General features: G+C 44.8%; 1 protein-coding gene across 1 annotated transcript; it reads right to left on the bottom strand.

Annotated features, from left to right (window-relative positions):
• Positions 1-1901: 1901 nt before the first annotated feature.
• LOC142566250 (F-box only protein 41-like) lies at positions 1902-21274 on the bottom strand. The gene is made up of 9 exons (XM_075677091.1): positions 21093-21274; positions 20280-20334; positions 20103-20151; positions 19384-19500; positions 18565-18711; positions 16885-17003; positions 11075-11233; positions 2771-2865; positions 1902-2101 (listed from the first exon to the last, which is right to left on the bottom strand). The coding sequence occupies exons 2-9, from the start codon at positions 20320-20322 to the stop codon at positions 2015-2017; spliced, it is 816 nt and encodes a 271-aa protein (XP_075533206.1). The 5' UTR covers positions 20323-20334; positions 21093-21274; the 3' UTR covers positions 1902-2014.
• Between the last annotated feature and the right edge of the window lie 1310 nt (positions 21275-22584).

A 22584-nucleotide genomic window follows, 5' to 3' on the forward strand; every position in this document is an offset into this window, starting at 1 on the left:
AGGTGTAACGTTAAGGGATAAGAAAAGAGCAGATTGGGTGAGGGAACAAACGCGAGTTAATTACATCTTAGTTGAAATCAAGAAAAAGAAATGGGCATGGGCAGGACATGTAATGAGGAGGGAAGATAACCGATGGTCATTAAGGGTTACGGACTGGATCCCAAGGGAAGGGAAGCGTAGCAGGGAGCGACAGAAAGTTAGGTGGGCGGATGAGATTAAGAAGTTTGCAGGGACGGCATGGCCACAATTAGTACATGACCGGGGTTGTTGGAGAAGTATGGGAGAGGCCTTTGCCCTGCAGTGGGCGTAACCAGGCTGATGATGATGATGATGATGATGATGATGATAGTGTAATTAAAGTCCGAGTGAGGTTCTCCGGTTTAAGTGCCATAAGCTAGTTTTCTTCGTAAGTACGCAGCGTGGTTAGCGCATTTTAAAGGGACATCAAGAATAACGCCTAGGAAGGAGCATTCGTTAATGGTAAAAATGCGCATGTCATTGAGTTTGATCATAGGTTATAATGTGAAAGAACCTTGTGATTTGAATGGAAAACTATGAACTTAGTCTTTGAAAGGTTAATACTAAAAGAGTTATATCGGGCCCAGGTTACAATTTTTTTTTACGCCTGTGTTTAGTTTTAGAGTCACTGCGTAGATGGATTCGCCAGAAGCAAGTTTAGACGTGTCACCTGCATAGAGAAAATGTTCAGAGTTATTGACAATCTGAGGAAGGTCATTTGTGTAAATAAAAAAAGATATAAGTAGGCCGAGTAATGATCTTTGAGGAACGCCTTTATCAATAATAATAAAATTTGGTAGTGTAGGGCGAATGTGTGCAGCCTGTTGCCGATTAGATAATTAGCTATTAATTAGTGTTAAAGTAGGGCCAACAATTCGAATGGCTTGAAGTTCAGCTTACAAAGTGATGTGATTAACAGAATCAAAAGCTATTGTTAGATCTATCAATAAGGATGCAGAAAACTTACCAGGACCAATAGCTTTCTGTTAAATCCTTTAAAGATCAGTAGGAAAAGCTGATCGGAAGCCGAACAGATGAGTTAAAATGGCGAACTTAGATAAGTATTTAGTTAGACGTTTCTCGATACCCTTCTCAATTGTTTTACTAAAAAATGCGAGAATCGCAATAGGACCATAATTTAAGATGCATGTTCTGTCGCCTTTCTTAAGCACTGGGATAGCTCTCTTTAGGTTGGAATGGAAATGACCATCTTAAAAATTAAACTAAAGATGCTCGAAAGGGGGACATTGTACTTGCTCGTTCTTGCGTTACATTTGCTTTTTTCGTACATTGAATTACCATGTAAGCCGAACACGCTTAGGAGCAAGAGCCCCTGTCAGGCCATATGGCCTTTAGCTCATGTTTCCTCTTTCTGTAACAAAGAAAGAAATAAACTTCAAACTTCAAACTTCAATGTGGTGAGTAATGATTTTAATGTTGTATGAATAACTTTCATCAAGCCCGCCACTATTGATATTTAGTTTATAATGTCCATTATTTCATTAGGGCCTGTGGGAAAGAGGTGGAATGACTGTGAAGAACGCGCGAACGATTGTATGAAATGAAGAAAGGGGGAATTCAAGCAAAATGATAATTGCTTTAGAGATCGATATTGAGGCGTTGTTTCTAGAAGGGCGCTCTGCTTTTGTGAGGAAAACTGTCCCGCAACATTGCCCGGGACTGGTGGCTAAAAACGCCACGTATGTGCTAAAACACGTGCACACGCGCACGCAAGCATACATGCGCTTTGTACCATTCTGCATGGTAACAATACTCATCAACACGAATGGCATTGGTTGCGGCAAGATCGGGACGTGACCATGTGATCTTGCAATATGACCCAGATATTGGACACAGAACTGAAGAGCATATACACGTTCGAAATGTACATAAGTACAGTTTAAGACCTAGTTTATTTCCTTGGCGCTCTTTGGCCACGTCTAATTCTTGCGCCAATAAACCCCACTAATCATCAACATCATTCACATCGTTCAGTTTATTTCTGTTCTTCGGCAAGAGATTCTCGTTCGTCGGTGAAGCCCAGCCTGACGAAAGAGTCGAACGGCGCCGTTTGTTGCAACGCCTGGAAAGTGGCAAGGGAAACGTGGCAACATGAGAGATAGAACGCTGTTATTACCGATGAACCTTGATTTATGTGACAGAACCAAGATTCACCGTATATTGAACAAATTAACAAGTGCATGAGACTAACACTGGACGATAATGGAGAAAATGCCACTATTTATGTAATGAAGAGCCCATGCATTCACGGTTCTCTGTAACAGCCAATGTGCATGGAAACGATTTTTTAGCTCTTGCAAAGTGTCAGCCAAGATCTAAAATGCGCCTGCTTATTATAACGCAGCAATAAAAGTAAGCCAATTAAGTGACCTGCTACCATCTCGTATTCTGTTGGCCGATTTCTAAGAAACCAGCGCCACCGGCCATCGCAAATGCTACGGCATTTGTTTTCTGAATGTCACCGAATACTTCGCTCCATCACCAATCTAAACTGACGCGCTTTCTAAATAACCAACAAACGGTGCTTTCAAACTCAGCTTTAGATCAATATGCCACTCGAATAGTTTCGAAATTTCGCAATTCGACGCTGTCAAATTGCGAAACCCGAATATAGCAAATTACAAATAATGTCGAGCTTTTCCTCACTTTCGCGGGAGCCTGTTAGAGCAAAGTTAGATACAGTGAGGTAATTCTTAAGGGAAGCGACAAAATGTCTCAGGATGGTGCATACCCTTAAACCGGCGACGAAGTTGCTGAATGCCGACGAGGAATTGAAGTCCCGTCTGTGCAGAACGACGCTAATTTCTTTCAGCCTTGGGCAGCCTCCTGCAGAAATCAGGCCTGTATCAAGCCTCAGCCATGGCTATATGCATGAATATATAATAAGAAAAAAAGTATGAGAGTAGGCGGAGTAGGCGGAATGGAGACATGAGAGTAGGCGGAGGTGAAAGCTTTCACCACGACTTGGCGGAGTGCATTCTCTTACATGAAGTCACGTGAACATCATAAGCGGTCTCAGAAGTTTATTTTGTGCGATTTCATCACTGACCGAGCTGCAAATAAACTTGCAATTCATCTGAGCATTGCTTCGCGGCTGTGAAGAATGTATAAGACAGCCAGCTGCATCCATCGTCACCCTGGCCTCTTTTCCACTTTCCCTCTCCCAACGGAAAGCAACAGGCGAAACCAGACTGCCTCCCGCCGGTCTCTATAAAATTCTACACATCTCTCTCTCTCTCTCTCTCTCTCTCTCTCTCTCTCTCTCTCTCTTTTTTTTTCTTTTCTTTTTTTACATAGCACTGACAAACATCGGCAAAAGTGCAAAAACTTATCGCCGATGTTTTAATATCAGCAGTTAATATGCGTTTTGTAAAGCTTGCTTACTTATCGTCGAGGGGCGCGCGGGCCCACAGTGGAAGAGGCTCAGTAAATGGCAAATGCGAAATTGTGGGTTATAGCCACCCCGCTCGCTCACACATCACACACACGCACACGCGCGCGCGCGCGCGCACGCACACACACACACACACACACACACACACACACACACACACACACACACACACACACACACACACACACAATATATATATATATATATATATATATATATATATATATATATATATATATATATATATATATATATATATATATATATATATATGACATTGCCTTAGTAACTCAGGGGACCAATTGCAATGCATGCTCACTGACCTGGAGAGGCAAAGCAGAAGTGTGGGTCTAAAAATTAATCTGCAGAAAACTAAAGTAATGTTTACAGCCTCGGTAGAGAACAGCAGTTTACGATAGGTAGCGAGGCACTGGAAGTGGTAAGGCAATACATCTACTTAGGACAGGTAGTGACCGCGGATCCGTATCATGAGACTGAAATAATCAGAAGAATAAGAATGGGCTGGGGTGCGTTTGGCAGGCATTCTCAGATCATGAACAGCAGGTTGCCATTATCCCTCAAGAGAAAAGTGTATAACAGCTGTGTCTTACCAGTACTCACGTACGGGGAAGGAACCTGGAGGCGTACGAAAAGGGTTCTACTCAAATGGAGGACGACGCAACGAGCTATGGAAAGTAGAATGATGGTTGTAACGTTAAGGGATAAGAAAAGCGCAGATTGGGTGAGGGAACAAACGCGAGTTAATGACATCCTAGTTGAAATCAAGAAACAGAAATGGGGGGGCATGGGCAGGACACGTAATGAGGAGGGAAGATAACCGATGGTCATTAAGGGTTACGGACTGGATTCCAAGAGAAGGGAAGCGTAGCAGGGAAGTTAGGCGGGCGGATGAGATTAAGAAGTTTGCAGGGACAGCATGGCCACAATTAGTACATGACCGGGGTAGTTGGAGAAGTATGGGAGAGGCCTTTGCCCTGCAGTGGGCGTAACCAGGCCGATGATATATATATATATATATATATATATATATATATATATATATATATATATATATATATATATATATATATATATATATATATATATATATATATATATATATATATACATACAACGCTGAGTGGTATACTTGGCTTTACGTGCGCTTCGGAAAAACCCCGGTTGACAAAATTAATCCGAAACACACCACTGCGGCGTTCCTCGTAGCCCCATCGCAATGTTGTTTTGGCATGTTAAAAGAGTTGAAACCTATGAGTGAGTGAATAAATCAGCAAGCATCTGCGCGGGTACTTTTTTCTATTCCATTTGTGGCTACACCATTTCCTTGTTTATCGCAGCGAACCTTACAACCAGCGGAAGCCGGCGCTATACTTACGGCTCGAAGCAGAGTTGAAGGCTGCCAGTTTAACACCAAGTTATTATCATGGCATGTCAACGATAGGCGTTAATATGAATAATTGAAGGAAACGCGGATGACTTAAGAAGAGAAGGAATCCAAGAGCCTAACCGACTGCACCAATCAAGATGTCTGCGAAGTGTGAGCCCTGTCGTGATAAGTGCTTCGTGAAGCATAGCTGTTGCAGTGTACGCTATGGTTCACAGGGCATCAAGGTGAAGTGGAAAGCGAATACGAAAAAAGAAGCGCAGACCGTGCGTCTTACACATACAGAAAATAGGGTGACCATAGCTGTGGATTTAAAGTGGAAGCGCTGCAGGGTATGATGAGACATTTTGTTGAGTTCGGTTTTATCGCAGATCTCCACACGAGCGCCACTGTAGGTGCTGGTTAAGTGTTTATCACAGTGTACATAATAATCATCACCCAGCACCGGGAGCAGCATGTCAGGCGAACAGCCAGGCTAGCGTCTCCAGCATATCATTAAAGCTTGTATCTCTCGCTCGCGCGTACTGTAATCGCCTGACAGCGGAGCAAGAGAGGCTCTTGCTACTTGCATCATCACGTTCCCGGCGAAAATTCACGCAGCAAGCAAGTAGATACTCGCCGTACATTATTTGATCCATACACTCTTGGGACCATGGTTGATCATTTAGGTAGAGCTGAAAAAGGTTCACAGCGCACAGTGTTACGTCTCAACACCACGAAGGCGTTAATTAGACGTTTAACACAAGTCAAATCACCACCTATCCATTAGCGCCTATCCAGAGGTCAACGCCGCGTGGACACCAACTCTTGACGGGTCCCACAAAAGGCGCTCGCCCGCCCTTTACCTGTCAGCCTGAGCGAAGGATGAAAAGGAGGGGAACAACGACGACGATTTGTGAGTCACAGTTAATTAGATGTTCAGCAAAAGTCAAATCACCACCAATCCATCAGCGCATATCGAGAGGTCAACATCGCGTGGACACCGACTGAAAGGATTCCGCGAAATGCTCTCGTCCCGCCCTTTACCTGGCGGCCTGACCGAAGCGAAAAAAAAGGAGGAACAACGTCGACGACTTGAGAGGCACAGGTTGCTTTCTTGCCACCTATTCCAAGCCAGTCTCTTCGGAGGCTTGGTATCGCAACGGAGTCGACGATGGTGATTTGCTGCTGTACACTCTTGTGATTCCCTAATCGACTCGCCTAGGCAAGACGACGGTATTAAAAGCGAATACTTTTCGAATGTGATGACAGAGGGTCCTGATGTGAACTGAGACGTTTAACTTGTTCCTGCATGGAGTGGGATTCCGTACTGGAGCCGTGTAACTAAGCTAAATAAACCCTTTTCTCTTCATTTTCTTCAACCTGACGTAGTAGCCGATGGGCTTGGTTGATTCCTTGCCCTGAACGCCACCCTAGCCAAGACAAACTGGTTGGCAGTGGTGAGATCAAGAAGACAGTCCTCGCGATCTGGGATCGGCGGACCTGTGTACGTGGCTCCGGGAGACACGAAATTTGCAAGTCCGAGGGAAACTACGGACGGAAGAGCGACTTCAGTGGATCCGGGATCAGCAGACCTCCTCTTCGTGGCTCAGGGAGGCACAACCACCGCAGTAACGGCGTGGAGTATTGGGCGACTAGAGGAAACTGGAAGGAAGAGCAGCAGAAGGGCATTTCCACCATCTGGGATCGGTGGACCTGGGAACGGGGCTCCGGGAGACCGACCTTCGCAAGCTCAACGTTGGGTGAGTGCTTGAGCGACTACGTTTTGCCGGACGATGAGGACATGTTTTTACCGGGCAATTAGCTGTGATTGACCGCCACCGGGTGTGCGGACAGTACAGGGGAAGTTGTAGGCAGCTCTCGAAAAGCATGGATATTACTGTGTTAAAGAGGAGCTGTTGCTCTTAGCTGCAGAGCTCGGCATGGAGATTAAGCATAAGTTGAGGAAGCTCGAAATTCGTACTGCGATTGACGAAGTGGGTTTCGATGAGGAGGAGTTCACGGATGCCTAGGAAAAGATATGTCGCGAAAAGTAAGAGCAGGAACGTCAGAGGAAAGAAAGAGCGGAAGAGAAGAAGCGTGAGATAATGGAGCAAGAGAAGGAGAGGCAGCGTGAACTTGAGCTCGCGAAAATGAGACGAGATAGCGAGATTAACGCGCAGGGCGGATGCGGCGCCGCCACAAACGCAAAGCGTAGAAATGACGAGTTTGCTTCAGCCGTACAAAACAGGCGATGACATCGGTCTCTACCTGATTAATTTAGAACGGATTTGTGAGATGCGATCATTTCACCAGGACACATGACCGGAGCGGTTCTTTGAGTTGATGCCGGGAGAAGTTGCGCCGGTCGTAGCCCGACTGAGCGCATCCGAAGCAGGCAGGTACAGTTTAGTGAAGGCGGGTTTGCTCGCTAAACATCACCTCTCCACAGAGGAATTTCGGGAGGAACCGATTTTCTCGACCGAAATTCAGGGAGAAGGTCTGGCGCTGTGTTACGACGCGGAACACAGTGCAAAGAAAGACGATGAAGTTAGCTAGCTCGGGAAGCGCAGTTAAGCCGGAGGAGGAAATCCTTCCGATTTCCTCGACAGAAATTCAGAAAGAGCAGCAGGCGCTGTGTTGCGGCGCGGAACACAGTGCAGAGAAGGAGGTTGAAGTAACTAGCTCGGGAGATAAACGAGAAGAAAGAGGGTTAACCGAGGGGCCCGATTTTTATTAGTCATATCATAAGAAGCCAACAAACACTGACACCAAGGACAACGTGGGGGAAATTACTTGTGCTTAATAAATGAGATAAAGAAACGATAAATCAATGGAAATTAAAGTGGATGAAAAAACAACTTGCCGCAGGTGGGAACCGAATCCGGCAACATTGATGCCTTTAGGTAGCATGTGTGGGTTTATTGACCAGTTGCCTTCACCCAAAAAGATCACGTTCTCGTGACGCCTGCGGCAAAAAGCACGTTCCACGTCTGCCGCCAAGGTCTGTGAGTCGTGGCGCTGGCTGACACTCCAAGGGTTCTACTAAAACACATAAATACCCAAGAAAGTGGATGGGGTAACGGCGCCGCGGTAGCTCAATTGGTAGAGCATCGCACGCGAAATGCGAAGGTTGTGGGTTCGGTTCTCACCTTTTCATCCACTTTAATTTCCATTGATTTATCGTTTCTTTATTTCATTTATTAAGCACAAGTAATTTCCCCCATGTTGTCCTTGGTGTCAGTGTTTCTTGGCTTCTTATGATATAGCTCGGGAGATGTAGTTCAGTCGGAGGAGGAAATCTTGCCGATTTCCCCTTCCGAAAGTCGGGAAGAGAGTCAGGCGCTGAACTACGACGAAGAACTCAGTGCGAAGAAGGAAGATCAAACAGCTAGCTCTGAAGGCATATTTTTAATCGGAGGATGACATCTTTCTGATTTCCCCGACCGAAATTAAAGAAGTTGGTCAGGCTGAGGAACCGCCAACGGAAAGAAAAGAAAGGCACTCGGAACGGCGCACCAGAAACAGTGTCAAGAGAAAGAGGCGTTGCAAATTCAGAATTGCGGCCGAGAAGACAACGCGGCCGAATAAATCTAAAGCCACAGAACCCTGTGGGGATCGCAGAGAAAGATTTAGAAAGGCGCGTTTGTCGGTTGGAATGTTTCGATCAGAGCGCGTCCGAATCGTCACTACGAGGTTGAAAAGAAAGCGACGTTCGGCGCGGAGGACGAAAGCCAGGGGGCAATTACGTTCCCCCTCGCTTAGTTCTTTTCAAGGTGTAGCCTTTCTGACAGGGGAGAACGCCGCAGTCAGACGACGTGACGTAGTCATACCAGGCAGTGCATTCCGAGGGCAATACCAAAAAGGGAGGTGGAGAGCACGAAAGGTATCGGGGCTCTGCAGCGAGGGGAATTACATACGTGCCTTATGTATTCCCGGGTTGACAAGTTTGACGGGAGCTTTCAGACAGCGCCCACCTCAAGTACAGTATAAGGAGACGGTTTTCGCGCGCGTAAAGTTTGGAAACTGTTCTTTCGATATGTCGTTTTTTTTTTCAGATAGGCTTCATTTTTTTTTTAGATACGCTTGCACCACTAAGTCTAGGTTAGTTGTCTAAACCTGTAGTGGCGCGCTTAGGTATCAGTTCACTCTTCGGAAGTGGTCGCGAGATTTTTTTTTTTCTTTTGGAAGAAAGACGCGTTATTTAGCGGAGCCACTGTTAACCGCACGATTTAGAAAGCGTTAGTACTGTCTCTTTGATGCGTGTCGTGCTCGGACACAAAGAAGCAAGGCGTTGGTGCGTGTCTCGCACGTGTATTCATAAGATAGCAGCGTTTGAGAATTGGTTAGAGCGTGCGTGGTAGAAATTAGAATTAAGCTCGAATCTTCGTGAAACTTCAAGTGCGTAAGTTACGCAACATATTTTGGTTCTTTTGTTAGTGCGAGTCCTTTGTGCACAAGAGAAAGACAGTGATAGTGCGTGAGTCGCACGAAAGTTGAAGATTAGCGGAGCTTATTCCGAAAATGTGGATTCCTTGACAAGGAAGTTTCGTCTTCACGGCCTGTACTTGCCTCGCCAGACTTCTACAGAGAATGCATTCTCTGGTGTGACGCCAGCAACCGTGGTCAAGATTTCGTCTTTGCCCCAATTAGCGAAAGCGGTGAAGCGCATCCTGTGCTGTACCCCAGTCGAAAACCAACACCTTGAGAAGAGGCTTTTAGCACCTCGGAAAAAGAGCGTTTTGCATGGAATGGGCAATTCAAAAGCTAGGATACGATATTCAAGGCGAGAATATCGCCTTGAATATTCAAGGGAGGCGAATTCACGGTCGAGAGCGACCATGGCCCTCTTGTACTGCTGAAGCAAAAGTCAGAAAGAAACGGGAGACGAATGAGATGGTCGCATTTGGCCGGAATAAGAATGCAGACGAGCTGGGCTGGGGGCACGAGCTCAGAGTTCTTTTTTATGAACTTTTGTACGTATCGCTAGTGATGTTATTGAGTAGCCACCAATTTCTGTCTTGTAGAGAGCTGACCACGACTAGCAAGGAGGAAGACATAGAGAGGGGTAAAACATTGTAAAGCGATACGGGGATCCTAGCGTCCGGTAGGCGTGTCGCTCGGGTACGCCAACGAGTGCGTGTGTGTGCCTGTGTATTCTCAGGGAGGTGGACACAACGAAGCGAGGTCTGGGCCCTCGGGCTGCCGTGTGACATCAGCCATCACATCTAGAGCGATCGCCGAGGCCGCGACCGAACATCGACGTTTGGGCAACCTTACATCTGGTCGCCCTCGGGTCGAATCTCTTGGTGGCGGAGGTGTTTGTTACGTCCCAACACCACAAAGGCGTTAATTGGACGTTTAACACCAAGTCGAATCACCACCCATTTATTAGCGCCTATCCAGAGGTCAACGCCGCGTGTACAACGACTGAAAGGATTCCAAGAAAGACCCTCACCCCACCCTTCACATGGCAGCCTGAGCGAAGGGAAATGGAGGGGCACAACGTCGACGACTTGTGAGGCGCAGGTTGCTTTCTTGCCGCATATTCCAAACGAGTCTCTTCGGAGGCAGAGTTATTGCGGGTTATTGCGAGCATGGGCGTGGTATCGCAACGGAGTCGACGATGGTGATTTGCTGCTGGACAGTCTTGAGATTCCCTAGTCGACTCGCCTAGCGAAGACGACGGTATTAAAAGCGGAGACTTTTCGAGTGTGAGGATAGAGGGTCCTGATGTGAACTGAGACGTTTAACTTGCTCCTGCATGGAGTAGGATTCCGTACTGGAGTCGTGTAACTAAGCTAAATAAACCCTTTTTCCTTCATTTTCTATAACCTGACGTAGTAGTTGATGGGCTTGGTGGATTCCATGCTCTGAACGCCACCATAGCCGCTACAACAGTATCAGCATAGTCTTGTATTCCCTGACAATGACCGTGTTTGGTTTTTCCTGAAATAGTTTAAGTGTTGATTGATTAAAATTATTGCCTAAAACACAACCAATTCTTTAGTTACTGGAGATGAAACTAACGTAAATTAGAAACATTTACAAAATGTTCGTTGAATAAATTAGGAAGATCTGAAATTTTCACTAACATATACTTGAACCATGACAGTGTCTTATATTGGCAGATGAAAGTCGATGGAGTTTTTGCAGAGGCTACAAGCAGACTGCAGAGTTCTCAGCGTGATAGTATGTCACACATGTCATCATCTCACAAAAATTGCGGACCAAACATGTAATGTTCTTTTTCTTACCATGCAATATCATGACAGCTCCGGGTGAGATGACGGTGTGCGTTAAGTACAGCTGCTGGATTCGCTGTAACCCAGCTTCAGCCAGAACAACGGCAGATCCCTCATCGATGTCTCGTCCCCTGTCAATCTCGAAAGACGACAGGTTCACGCAAGACCTCACTGTGACATGGGCAGAGAGAGGAATAGAAAAGGCGAAACGCCACAAGTTTGATGGCACACATTTTCGTAGGAACTTTGGCAAAGAGAAGTAATCATCTTATAATTTTGTCCCGTAAAGTAACCTTTTCACCCCAAGTAAAGTGGAAATGTGTGAATCTGCTGACCCGTCCTAGTACTAATACACTGCTCAGTCACTAGAAAATTATAGTGACAATTACAAAGACACTGGTGGAACTAAAACAAGCTGGTTTTAAGAGACAATCAATAAAAAATTCAGTGCCATTCCACTCTTTGAAGGTTGATGACCAGCGAAGCGTCTAGCGCACTACACATAGGTGACCCAGAATATTGAACAAATTTAGGTACGAACATATTTATTGTCCTAATCTGTGGTCATCGTGGCGATATAGGTACGCACACACATTCGCGTATCACCTCTGTTATTAAATGTGTCCGTCACGAAAGACAATGAATGGCGCATACCCTCTTAAGCAATGGCCCTTACCCCCGTAAACGCGGCCTCCCCATTACGATGACAGAAGTGAAATTCTACGCTGGAATGATGAGCCGCAACGGAGCCAGCTGTGGAAGACGACGACGCTTGAGCCATTGCTGATGATGATAGTTTTTTGCACAACGGAGCCAGCTGTGGAAGAAGACAACGACGACTAACGAGCGAGAAGCGGCACTAGCACGTTTTAGCGGTTAGCGCCAAGAATGCTTAAACAATCCTTTTTGAAAAAGTTGTACAAAACTCTTTTAAAAATATCTGCTATTACCCTTGTGCCTGTAACCTCTTTGGGTCCCGCGTGTGACAAGGGTAGTTCAAGGGCGCGTTACAGGTCCCCGAGCCCACGGGGGCATGTGCCATTGAGCTTGGACCCTTTGTGCACTATCACCAGGATCGGCCCACATGATGATTTGTTTTTCTTAACATCTCGGGGACACATTATTTTTCCAGATCCTAGCCATAGACAGCTTCGCTGTAATATATGAAATTAGGCGAAATTCGTAGCTGGATGTCTCCAATTACAAACAGCTTAGTGTTATCATCAGTAGAATCTTGGTATGTATGTGTAGATATGTGTGTATGTATGTAGAATCTTGGTATGTAAGTGCTCTCTGTAATTCGCCGTCGGCCTTTGCTAATATCATGTACAACGTTACGATTGACTGGCCGTTGATCCTACGACCAGTTCTAGCGCGAAAACATTTTTGAGAAATATTTTAGTGTTGCTGCTACCATACAGTAGCGCTATTTTGTACATGCACACATCTTATGTTCTATTCTCCACATTTGCATCGTATGTTCATAGCTTCGATTTTTCGAGCCGATTTCTGTTTATATACTCGTCTTTCTCCCTTCATACCTTTTTATATCCCCTTTCCCCCGTGCCGGGTAGCAAACAGTACTTTTTCTCGTTAACCTTCCTGCCCAATTTACTTTGTTTCTCTCCCTCTCTATCTCCATCGTATTTGTGGTTCCTCGGCGTGCTTTTTAAACTAGCACTAGTTCATCCCTATACTGAGATTCTTGCTCAGAAATACTTGCGCTCGTTCACTGTTATTCTGCAGAAGGGCTTATATATATATATATATATATATATATATATATATATATATATATATATATATATATATATATATATATATATATATATATATATATATATATATATATATATATTTATATATATATATATATATTTATATATATATATCATCAGCCTGGTTACGCCCACTGCAGGGCAAAGGCCTCTCCCACACTTCTCCAGCAACCCCTGTCATGTACTAATTGTGGCCATGTTGTCCCTGCAAACTTCTTAATCTCATCCGCCCACCTAACTTTCTGCCGCCTCCTGCTACGCTTCCCTTCTCTTGGAATCCAGTCCGTAACCTTTCATGACCATCGGTTATCTTCCCTCCTCATTAAATGTCCTGTTCATGCCAATTTCTATTTCTTGATTTCAACTAGGATGTCATTTACTCGCGTTTGTTCCCTCACCCAATCCGCTCTTTTCTTGTCCCTTAAAGTTACACCCATCATTATTCTTTCCATAGCCCGTTGCGTCGTCCTCAATTTAAGTAGAACCCTTTTCGTAAGCCTCCAGGTTTCTGCCCCATAGGTGAGTACTGGTAAGACACAGCTGTTATACACTTTTCTCTTGAGGGATAGTGGCAACCTGCTGTTCATGATCTGAGAATGCCTGCCAAACGCACCCCAGCCCATTCTTATTCTTCTGGTTATTTCGGTCTCATGATCCGGATCCGCGGTCACTACCTGTCCTAAGTAGATGTATTCCCTTACCACTTCCAGTGCCTCGCTACCTATCATAAACTGCTGTTCTCTTCCAAGACTGTAAACATTACTTTAGTTTCCTGCAGATTAATTTTTAGACCCACCCTTCTGCTTTGCCTCTCCAGGTCAGTGAGCATGCATTGCAATTTGTCCCCTGAGTTACTAAGCAAGGCAATATCATCAGCGAATCGTAAGTTACTAAGGTATTCTTCATTAACTCTTATCCCCAATTCTTCCCACTCCAGGTCTCTGAATACCTCCTGTAAACACGCTGTGAATAGCATTGGAGAGACCGTATCTCCTTGCCTGACGCCTTTCTTTATAGGGATTTTGTTGCTTTCTTTATGGAGGACTACGGTGGCTGTGGAGGCGCTATAGATATCCTTCAGTATTTTTACATATGGCTTGTCTACACCCTGATTCCATAATGACTCTATGACTGCTGAGGTTTCGACTGAATCAAACGCTTTTTCTTAATCAATGAAAGCTATATATAAGGGTTGGTTATATTCCGCACATTTCTCTATCCCCTGATTGATAGTGTGAATATGGTCTATTGTTGAGTAGCCTTTACGGAATCCTGCCTGGTCCTTTGGTTGACAGAAGTCTAAGGTGTTCCTGATTCTATTTGCGATTAGCTTAGTAAATACTTTGTAGGCAACGGACAGTAAGCTGATCGGTCTATAATTTTTCAGGTCCTTGGCGTCCCCTTTCCTAAGGATTAGGATTATGTTAACGTTCTTACAAGATTCCGGTACGCTCGAGGTCATTAGGCATTGTGTATACAGGGTGGCCAGTTTTTCTAGAACAATGTGCCCCCCATCCTTCAACAAATCTGCTGTTACCTGATCCTCCCCAGCTGCCTTCCCCCTTTGCATAGCTCCCAAGGCGTTCTTTACTTCTTCCGGCGTTACTTGTGGGATTTCAAGTTCCTCTAGACTATTGTCTCTCACATTATCGTTGTGGGTGTTACTGATACTGTATAAATCTCTATCGAACTCCTCAGCCACTTGAACTATCTCATCCATATTAGTAACGATATTGGCGGCTTTGTCTCTTAACGCACACCTCTGATTCTTGCCTATTCCTAGTTTCTTCGTCACTGCTTTTAGGCTTCCTCCGTTCCTGAGAGCATGTTCAATTCTATCCATATTATACTTCCTTATGTCAGCTGTCTTACGCTTGTTGATTAACTTCGAAAGTTCTGCCAGTTCTATTCTAGCTGTAGGGTTAGAGGCTTTCATACATTGGCGTTTCTTGATCGGATCTTTCGTCTCCTGCGATAGCTTACTGGTCTCCTATCTAACGGAGTTACCACCGACTTCTATTGCGCACACCTTAATGATGCCCATAAGACTGCCGTTCATTGTTTCAACACTAAGGTCCTCTTCCTGAGTTAAAGCCGAATACGTATTCTGTAGCTTGATCCGGAATTCCTCTAGTTTCCCTCTTACCGCTAACTCATTTATTGGCTTCTTATGTACCAGTTTCTTCCGTTCCCTCCTCAAGTCTAGGCTAATTCGAGTTCATACCATCCTATGGTCACTGCAGCGCACCTTGCCGAGCACGTCTACATCTTGTATGATGCCAGGGTTAGCGCAGAGTATGAAGTCGATTTCATTTCTAGTCTCACCATTCGGGCTCCTCCACGTCCACTTTCGACTAACCCGCTTGCGGAAAAAGGTGTTCATTATCCGCATATTATTCTGTTCTGCAAACTCTACTAATAACTCTCCCCTGCTATTTATAGAGCCTATGCCATATTCCCCCACTGACTTGTCTCCAGCCTGCTTCTTGCCTACCCTGGCATTGAAGTCGCCCATCAGTATAGTGTATTTTGTTTTGACTTCACCCATCGTCGATTCCACGTCTTCATAAAAGCTTTCGACTTCCTGGTCATCATGACTGGATGTAGGGGCGTAGACCTGTACTACCTTCAATTTGTACCTCTTATTAAGTTTCGCAACAAGACCTGCCACTCTCTCGTTAATGCTATAGAATTCCTGAATGTTACCAGCTATATCCTTATTAATCAGGAATCCGACTCCTAGTTCGCGTCTCTCCGCTAAGACCCGGTAGCATAGGACGTGCCCACTTTTTAGCACTGTATATGCTTCTTTTGTCTTCCAAACCTCACTGAGCCCTGTTATATCCCATTTACTACCCTCTAGTTCCTCCAATAACACTGCTAGACTCGCCTCACTAGATAACGTGCTAACGTTAAATGTTGCCAGGTTCAGATTCAAATGGCGGCCTGTCCGGAACCAGGGATATATATATATCCGCATATTATATATATATTAATATTATATTAATATATATATATATATATATCTTTCTGATTGTGCGACCTTCCGAGTTGGATTGAACTTTTATGACATGTGATTTTATTTTTGTATTCCCACCTGCTTGATCCAATGTGAGCTCAGCATATTGTAAATAAATAAATAAATAAATAAATAAATAAATAAATAAATAAATAAATAAATAAATATTGCTCTGTTTCAGAGGCACGATAAATAAAAACGAAATTGAAGGCTTTTTAACACCTTCACCTGCACTCTGAATCACCCGAAGGCATGTGGAGGTGCTTTTTAGGAATAGCAAGTTATTCAAAGCTGTATCGTTGTTTAATAATTAAAGACAAAACATGCAGGTATAGCCCACTTTTGAGATAGCTATCCAAAGTATGCCAAGGTTATAGAAAGCAAGCCGAAGGATATGACAACGAGTCGAAAGATATCGGAGTCATATCGAAGCTGGGAGGAAATTGTATACGAATGAAATGGGAAAATCAGAGACAAAGTAGATGTCGTCTACTTTTTTTTCTTATTCATTTCATTGTATACCATTTCTTTCTGTGCTTCAGGGTTTGCGCTCACCCGCCGTGGTTGCTCAGTGGCTATGGTGTTGGGCTGCTGAGCACGAGGTCGCGGGATCGAATCCCGGCCACGGCGGCCGCATTTCGATGGGGGCGAAATGCGAAAACACCCGTGTGCTTAGATTTAGGTGCACGTTAAAGAACCCCAGGCGGTCAAAATTTCCGGAGTCCTCCACTACGGCGTGCCTCATAATCAGAAAGTGGTTTTGGCACGTAAAACCCCAAATATAAAAAAAAATAATAGGGTTTGCGCTGCTGAGTCTTGAACTTCGACTAATTTTCCCAAATTGCTGTTCTGGTTCAGTGCATGTCGAAGTCTATCAAAGGTAAACAAAAGGCTGAGGAAAGAAGCACGAGGCGAAAGATTAGCTATATAGCCTGCCAAATTCGATCGCATGTCAGCGCGAAGCATCCGTAGATTACTGCTGTTCTTTTCACTTAGCGAAAATAAAACGAAAGAAAAATACATACAAATGCAGCAGAGGCTTGCCAGTGTGAGGTTCCTTCCACCGATGCACAGGACCTGTAGTTCAGGCCAGCACTTTCCCAACATCTGGCAAACTCTATGACCAGCGTAGCCTTGCTTCTTTCTGCATTTAGAAAGACATGGATATGATCATTGCATTAAAAAATTGGTTGACTCAACTGTAGTCGACGTGTATGTAATCTGAACCATTGATGATTCGTGAAGAAGCGTTAAATGAAAAATTTAACTGTTGTGGTAGCGAACGGTTATTTAGATATTACATGCTGTAGTGTTTATATTTATAATAAGTAAGGCAGACTGTTTCTAATAACAAGATATAAGGATGAAAGCAAACTAAAGCACAGTGTGACACATGCCCATTCTTCCCTTGTGGCACTGACAATTTCAGATTGCACTATCACCGGCATCGCGGACCACCAGGAGAACGAGGTGCCCCGCCCGACCGCAATAAAGTGATTGCAATCGGATAAGAAGGTTTCGCATTGAGATCGGTTTGCAGCAATGTACGATGTAAACGAACCAAACAGGTATGGCAAGCTTAATGCGCAGCATTTCCGAGACTTCATTTGTCCTGCTTAGAACAGTAACACGACATGACACCTGATGTTCAATGCTCCTATTTCATATTGATTAAATTGTTTTGCACTACACGGCTGCACACGCGGCGGTAACATTCCGGCAAAATACTTTTCCGTCCTAGAGCGCAGCAAAAGACGCGAGAAACTAAGACATACAACACCGCCTCTCGTCTTTTGCTGCGCTCTAGCTTTTTGATGAGAATACAACACCAACTAGCCTAACTTTCCATCCTATTGCAAGGAACACTTCGGGAGAGGGGGAAGGGGGTGTACATCTGGCAACTTTGAGGGAAACAACGTCATGCACTGATTTCTAAGCAATCATTATTTGAAGTGGCAAAATGCTATACGATACGCTGGACAACACGGTGCATCTCCAAAAGACGACGACGTAACAGTGCTTGCTCAAGGAGGCATGACGACTGAATGTTACGGTCACACTCCGAGGTTGTCTTTGTGCAAAAAAAAAAAAAAAGATCATTTATTAAATGGGCGCCGCGCGAGGTCGTCCGATGGGTGGAAAAAACTCGAGATACTGCACTGAGCATTAACACTGTAATCATTTGAGAATGCTGTCACTGTGCGTGTGCACTATATCTACTATTGGGTCATTTCATGCATCACCCTTGTCATTTCGTGTAGAATGCTTAGCGCATGGGCATGAAAATATCTCCAGCATCTATTAAACAGTGTCTCTCAGAGCGGTTGGTTGCTCTGAAGCGTCATTGCACAGTGCAAGTAATCTTAATGCGATTAGCATTATTAGGGTACTTCACCCACTTTTCGGGGTGTGTCCGTCCATCCGTCTGCCCCCACCCCCACCCGCCTCTGTATTCTATTGTGCACGAAACCAAATAGCCAGTTAGCACTACCCATTACAGTAGAGCGCCTCTGCAACGAACGCCTCTACAACGAAAATACATGTATAATGAAGAAACAATCCTGTCTCGGTTATACTGTGAGTGGTGCGGTGCGGGACCTTAGCAACGAAGTCACCCTTATAACAAATGATTTAGGAGGCCCCAAGTACTACGTTATGCATGCGTTCGACTGTGTTCACAATAAAATGCTTAAGCAATGGCTCACAGAGGGTTTAGGGGCGGCACAATGAGCGTCTTGACACGCCTGCATCCTGCTCCAAGGGACCACAGCGCTTCTGGAAGGGTCACATGAGAGGCCGTTATGTAGGTCACCACTTCCAGGAACGGACACGCGCTCGCCAGCCAAATGACCCTGCAAGTAGTGACAAACACACTGCGCAAGCGGGACACTAATTTCCACTCATTTTATTGACTGCCTCACCATGACTCGTTACACAAGGATTTATTACTAAAACCTACTGGAATTCAACTGACAAGTGTGACCAGTGCCACAAACGACTGCAAGTTACCTCCCGAAACAAGGAATCATTAATTAATTGCATATTTTGAAGTGCAACTTACGGATGCCTTATCCGTTGAAATTAAACCTTAAGTTGTCTTATTGTTCTATTCCATTGCAGGTGTGCATGCCTACGACGTATTGTATTTCTGACGGTATCAAATAACCAGTACGTTTCCGTTCTTCATTTCATAACTCGTTATTTACGTCTGATAAAATCCGCATCGTATGCCGGGAGGGGCTAAATACAAAAATGCTCGGGCACCAAGACATGGGCGCTAGTTAAATAACTCAAGTGACCAAAATATTTCCTGAGCCCACGGCTACGGCTCTCGCATCGCCCCTGTGTTGCTTTGTGAAGTTAAATCAATCAATCAATCAATCAATCAATCAATCAATCAATCAATCAATCAATCAATCAATCAATCAATCAATCAATCAATCAATCAATCAATCAATCAATCAATCGCGTCGTTTAGCCATAACTTACATATTAGGAATTTCTTAATGAAAATACGCGGTGACTTTTGCCAAGAAACTTGCCTGTCTGTAAGCACATTGTCGCAGCCGATGATCGTAAGCACCTTCAACGTATTGGAACAAGCCTTCAGGAGCTCGTCGAAACCGTGCTCAAGGTGAGCCCTGCAGAAATTACAGTTCAACTCTTGTCACGTACTATACAGCGGAACCAACTTGGAAAGCTTTGAAGACATCACTGGCTTTATACTCATTTCTGTATTTACGCGTGGAGATTTGACTGTCATCCTTACTTTTACATTGAGCGGTCGGGCTTTACTATATCCTCGTAAGTCTCAAATACAGCTCAGGGACACCATCACTTTTCAAGTCGATTCTCATTACTGACTGGCATGTTGCGAACATGAAAATCACACTTTGTTAATATACCCAGCCTGGTTATATTCTGGAGGCAGCATTTACATATACGGTGTAGTTCGCTGTTAAAGGTAGCACGAGCACAATTACCTAGATCAAGATCGTGTCAATTTTTCAAAAGTTGACGGCAAGAACATGCTTAAACTTCCATCAGTTCTGCATGCATCCGACTTGATATGAAGTATAAATATTTTACGTAATCGTTTCCGAGTTAATATTGAGAAGGATTGAAGGAATGTGCATTACAATGTACCAGGTATCGCACGAGGATATTATGACTAACGAACAGGCTCAATTTGCGCGGCCGCGTGCATGCATGCGTATTTCTGCACTGAAAGCACGATGCGCACCTAGCGTTGGCTGGTGCTTGCTTGAGATCCCCAGAAGCCGCTTCAAGAGCTGTGAACAGTGAACAGAGAGATGAGGCAGTGTGTTCGCGGTAGCCCCGGCTGCGATACCGCGGTTGAATTGAAGTGGGCGTAGAAATTTTGTGTGACATCAGAAGAAAAAAAAATGAAAATAGATACCTTCAAGCGATATGCTCTGGACGGCTGAGCACCATCTTGCCATTTCGCGGAAAATCTGAAACAAGAAACGTGGCGCGACAGCGTACGAAACTTACCTCGTGTGCGTGAACGAGAGAGAGAGAGAGAGAGAGAGAACAACCACGCAACTATGTGAACAGTTTTTCTTTCCTCGATGCATTGAAGTACGTTTTCATCATTTTACGCATGCTCTCCAGAAATACAAGAAGGAAAGAGGTGTTGATTTTATACGCGGAGCAGTGTAATAAATGTACTACTATTAGCCCCCCCCCCCCCCACACACACACACACACAAAAAAAAAAAAGGTTTCTGGAATCTATGTGTACAAAACAACGCCTGTGGCTTTGTACTGCGCAGTGTCGCCATGCAGAACTGAAAATATTTGAACCCCTACAAAAACAAAAAGAGTACGAAAAAGAGCATAATTTCGCACTGAGGCTCCTTTTTTAGGAGAATTCGTGCCAACACGATGATTTATTCAGAGCTGGATGTGTCATTCTTTAGGCCTAAACGATACTGCTATAAAGCACCTATATGGAGCGAGGTAACCGAAATAATAAAATGCAATTATTTTAATTAGCGAAAATCACATGTGCTATCCCTGCGCGAGGGGATACCGGGACGTCACAGCTGTTATCGTGGATGGCATGCTGAAATGCTGAACTTTTTTTTTTTTCATGCTGCTATTCGGGTTGCTGACAGCCGCGATGTGCTAAAACATTGCAGTCTTCTGGATCCACCTGTCGTACGATCAGTGCCTCTGATGGGGACCTGGATATGATATTTGTGCTTACCTGGGCGGAGACGATCGCATGCTTGAGTTTAATGTGGAGCCAGTGCTGGGGTCTCTCAATGACGCGTTTCCAAGCCCGGCACACTCGACGGCAAACCAGCAGGTCCTCGGTAGACAGATATTTGACGATTGATTGCAAGACCTTTTCTATATTACAAAACAATGCAGCTTAAATGAGCTGACACTATAAATAATCGAACAACAACTTGTACTACTTCACAACCAGCATCGCCCACACCGACAAACACAGACGAATAGGAAGAAAACGGGCAGTAAGTCTGCTCATCCCCGTAAGCACTGCAGCTTAATCAGAAAGTATTGCCAAGGCTCCCAGTTTTCAGCCCTCTTGATAGATCTTTACTAATATTAGGGTAATATGGATGCCATCGCGAGTATCAATGAACTAGTACGGGGCCAGTGAATAATACGCGAACCTTCGACGGTCAGTTGTCTCTGCGCGAATATGCGTAACTAAGTGCTACTTTAATAACAAGGGCTATAAAGCGATATTGTAAAAAAATAAAATTATGATTGTGGTTTTGTTCACAGGTGGCACGTTATAACTACATTCATTCAATCATATTGTTGTAAGCGATAGCACTTGATAACAATATGACAGTATGAATGCTGTTTTCGTCAAAGGCGGTACGCATGCAATCATGGCACTCTGGAAACACCTGCTTGACATTTGCTTAGGGAGCCATATTGCAATAGCGACATAGAAACGCTGTGTTGGGGGAACTGTACATCACCCCGCCACTGAGTAGAAGCCGCTGGGAAATTTTCATACGGAGTGGTGATTTTGTCCTTCTCACACGCTTCTTACCTATACGGCGCGTGTGTCTTGGAGGTCTACACGGTGGTTTTGACTGCACCGTTACCGGAGCGTCGAATGCAAACGTCACCCGATGCTTTACTGCGTGTCGTGTCGGACGTGGATTAGTCTGAACGGCTCGAGTGACGGCCTTTGCTTTGACACGGTAGCTGGCATCATCAGCCACGTTCCCAGCGGCTGAGTATGAGTCTTTGGGGATTGTGAATGGTGCGGAGCTCTGGTAAGAAGCGGCTTCGGTGGCTTGGTCGGTGGCTCCCGTTTTCATCCGACAGCTAATGTCGCGAGAATCCGCCACGGTGTTTTCCGGAGACAGTTCCTCTTTGAAAATTGTGCGGGGCCAAAATTCTTCATAAACAGCTGCTGGAGGTGGCCCTTCTCTGCAGTGAAACCGCGATCCTGCAGTGTCTTGGTCCAACATCATTCTAGATTCGGTGCGGTGAAAGAATTCGTCGATCTTGGCACGCAGCTTGGCCTGTTCCCGTACGTAGGCGTCTCGTTTTCTCACCAGGTTGTAATTGGGAATGCTCTGAAAGGCGGAATTAAATGGTCAGGATGAGTGGGGTACCGGCTCCGTTGCGAGCGATTCCTCAATACAGCGTCTTCACTGCATGAATTATCAACGTGCAGTGAAGACGTCTTACGACACCGGGACGGTGAC

The sequence above is a fragment of the Dermacentor variabilis genome, unplaced genomic scaffold (genome assembly GCF_050947875.1).
Source record: "Dermacentor variabilis isolate Ectoservices unplaced genomic scaffold, ASM5094787v1 scaffold_12, whole genome shotgun sequence".
NCBI lineage: Eukaryota > Metazoa > Arthropoda > Arachnida > Ixodida > Ixodidae > Dermacentor > Dermacentor variabilis.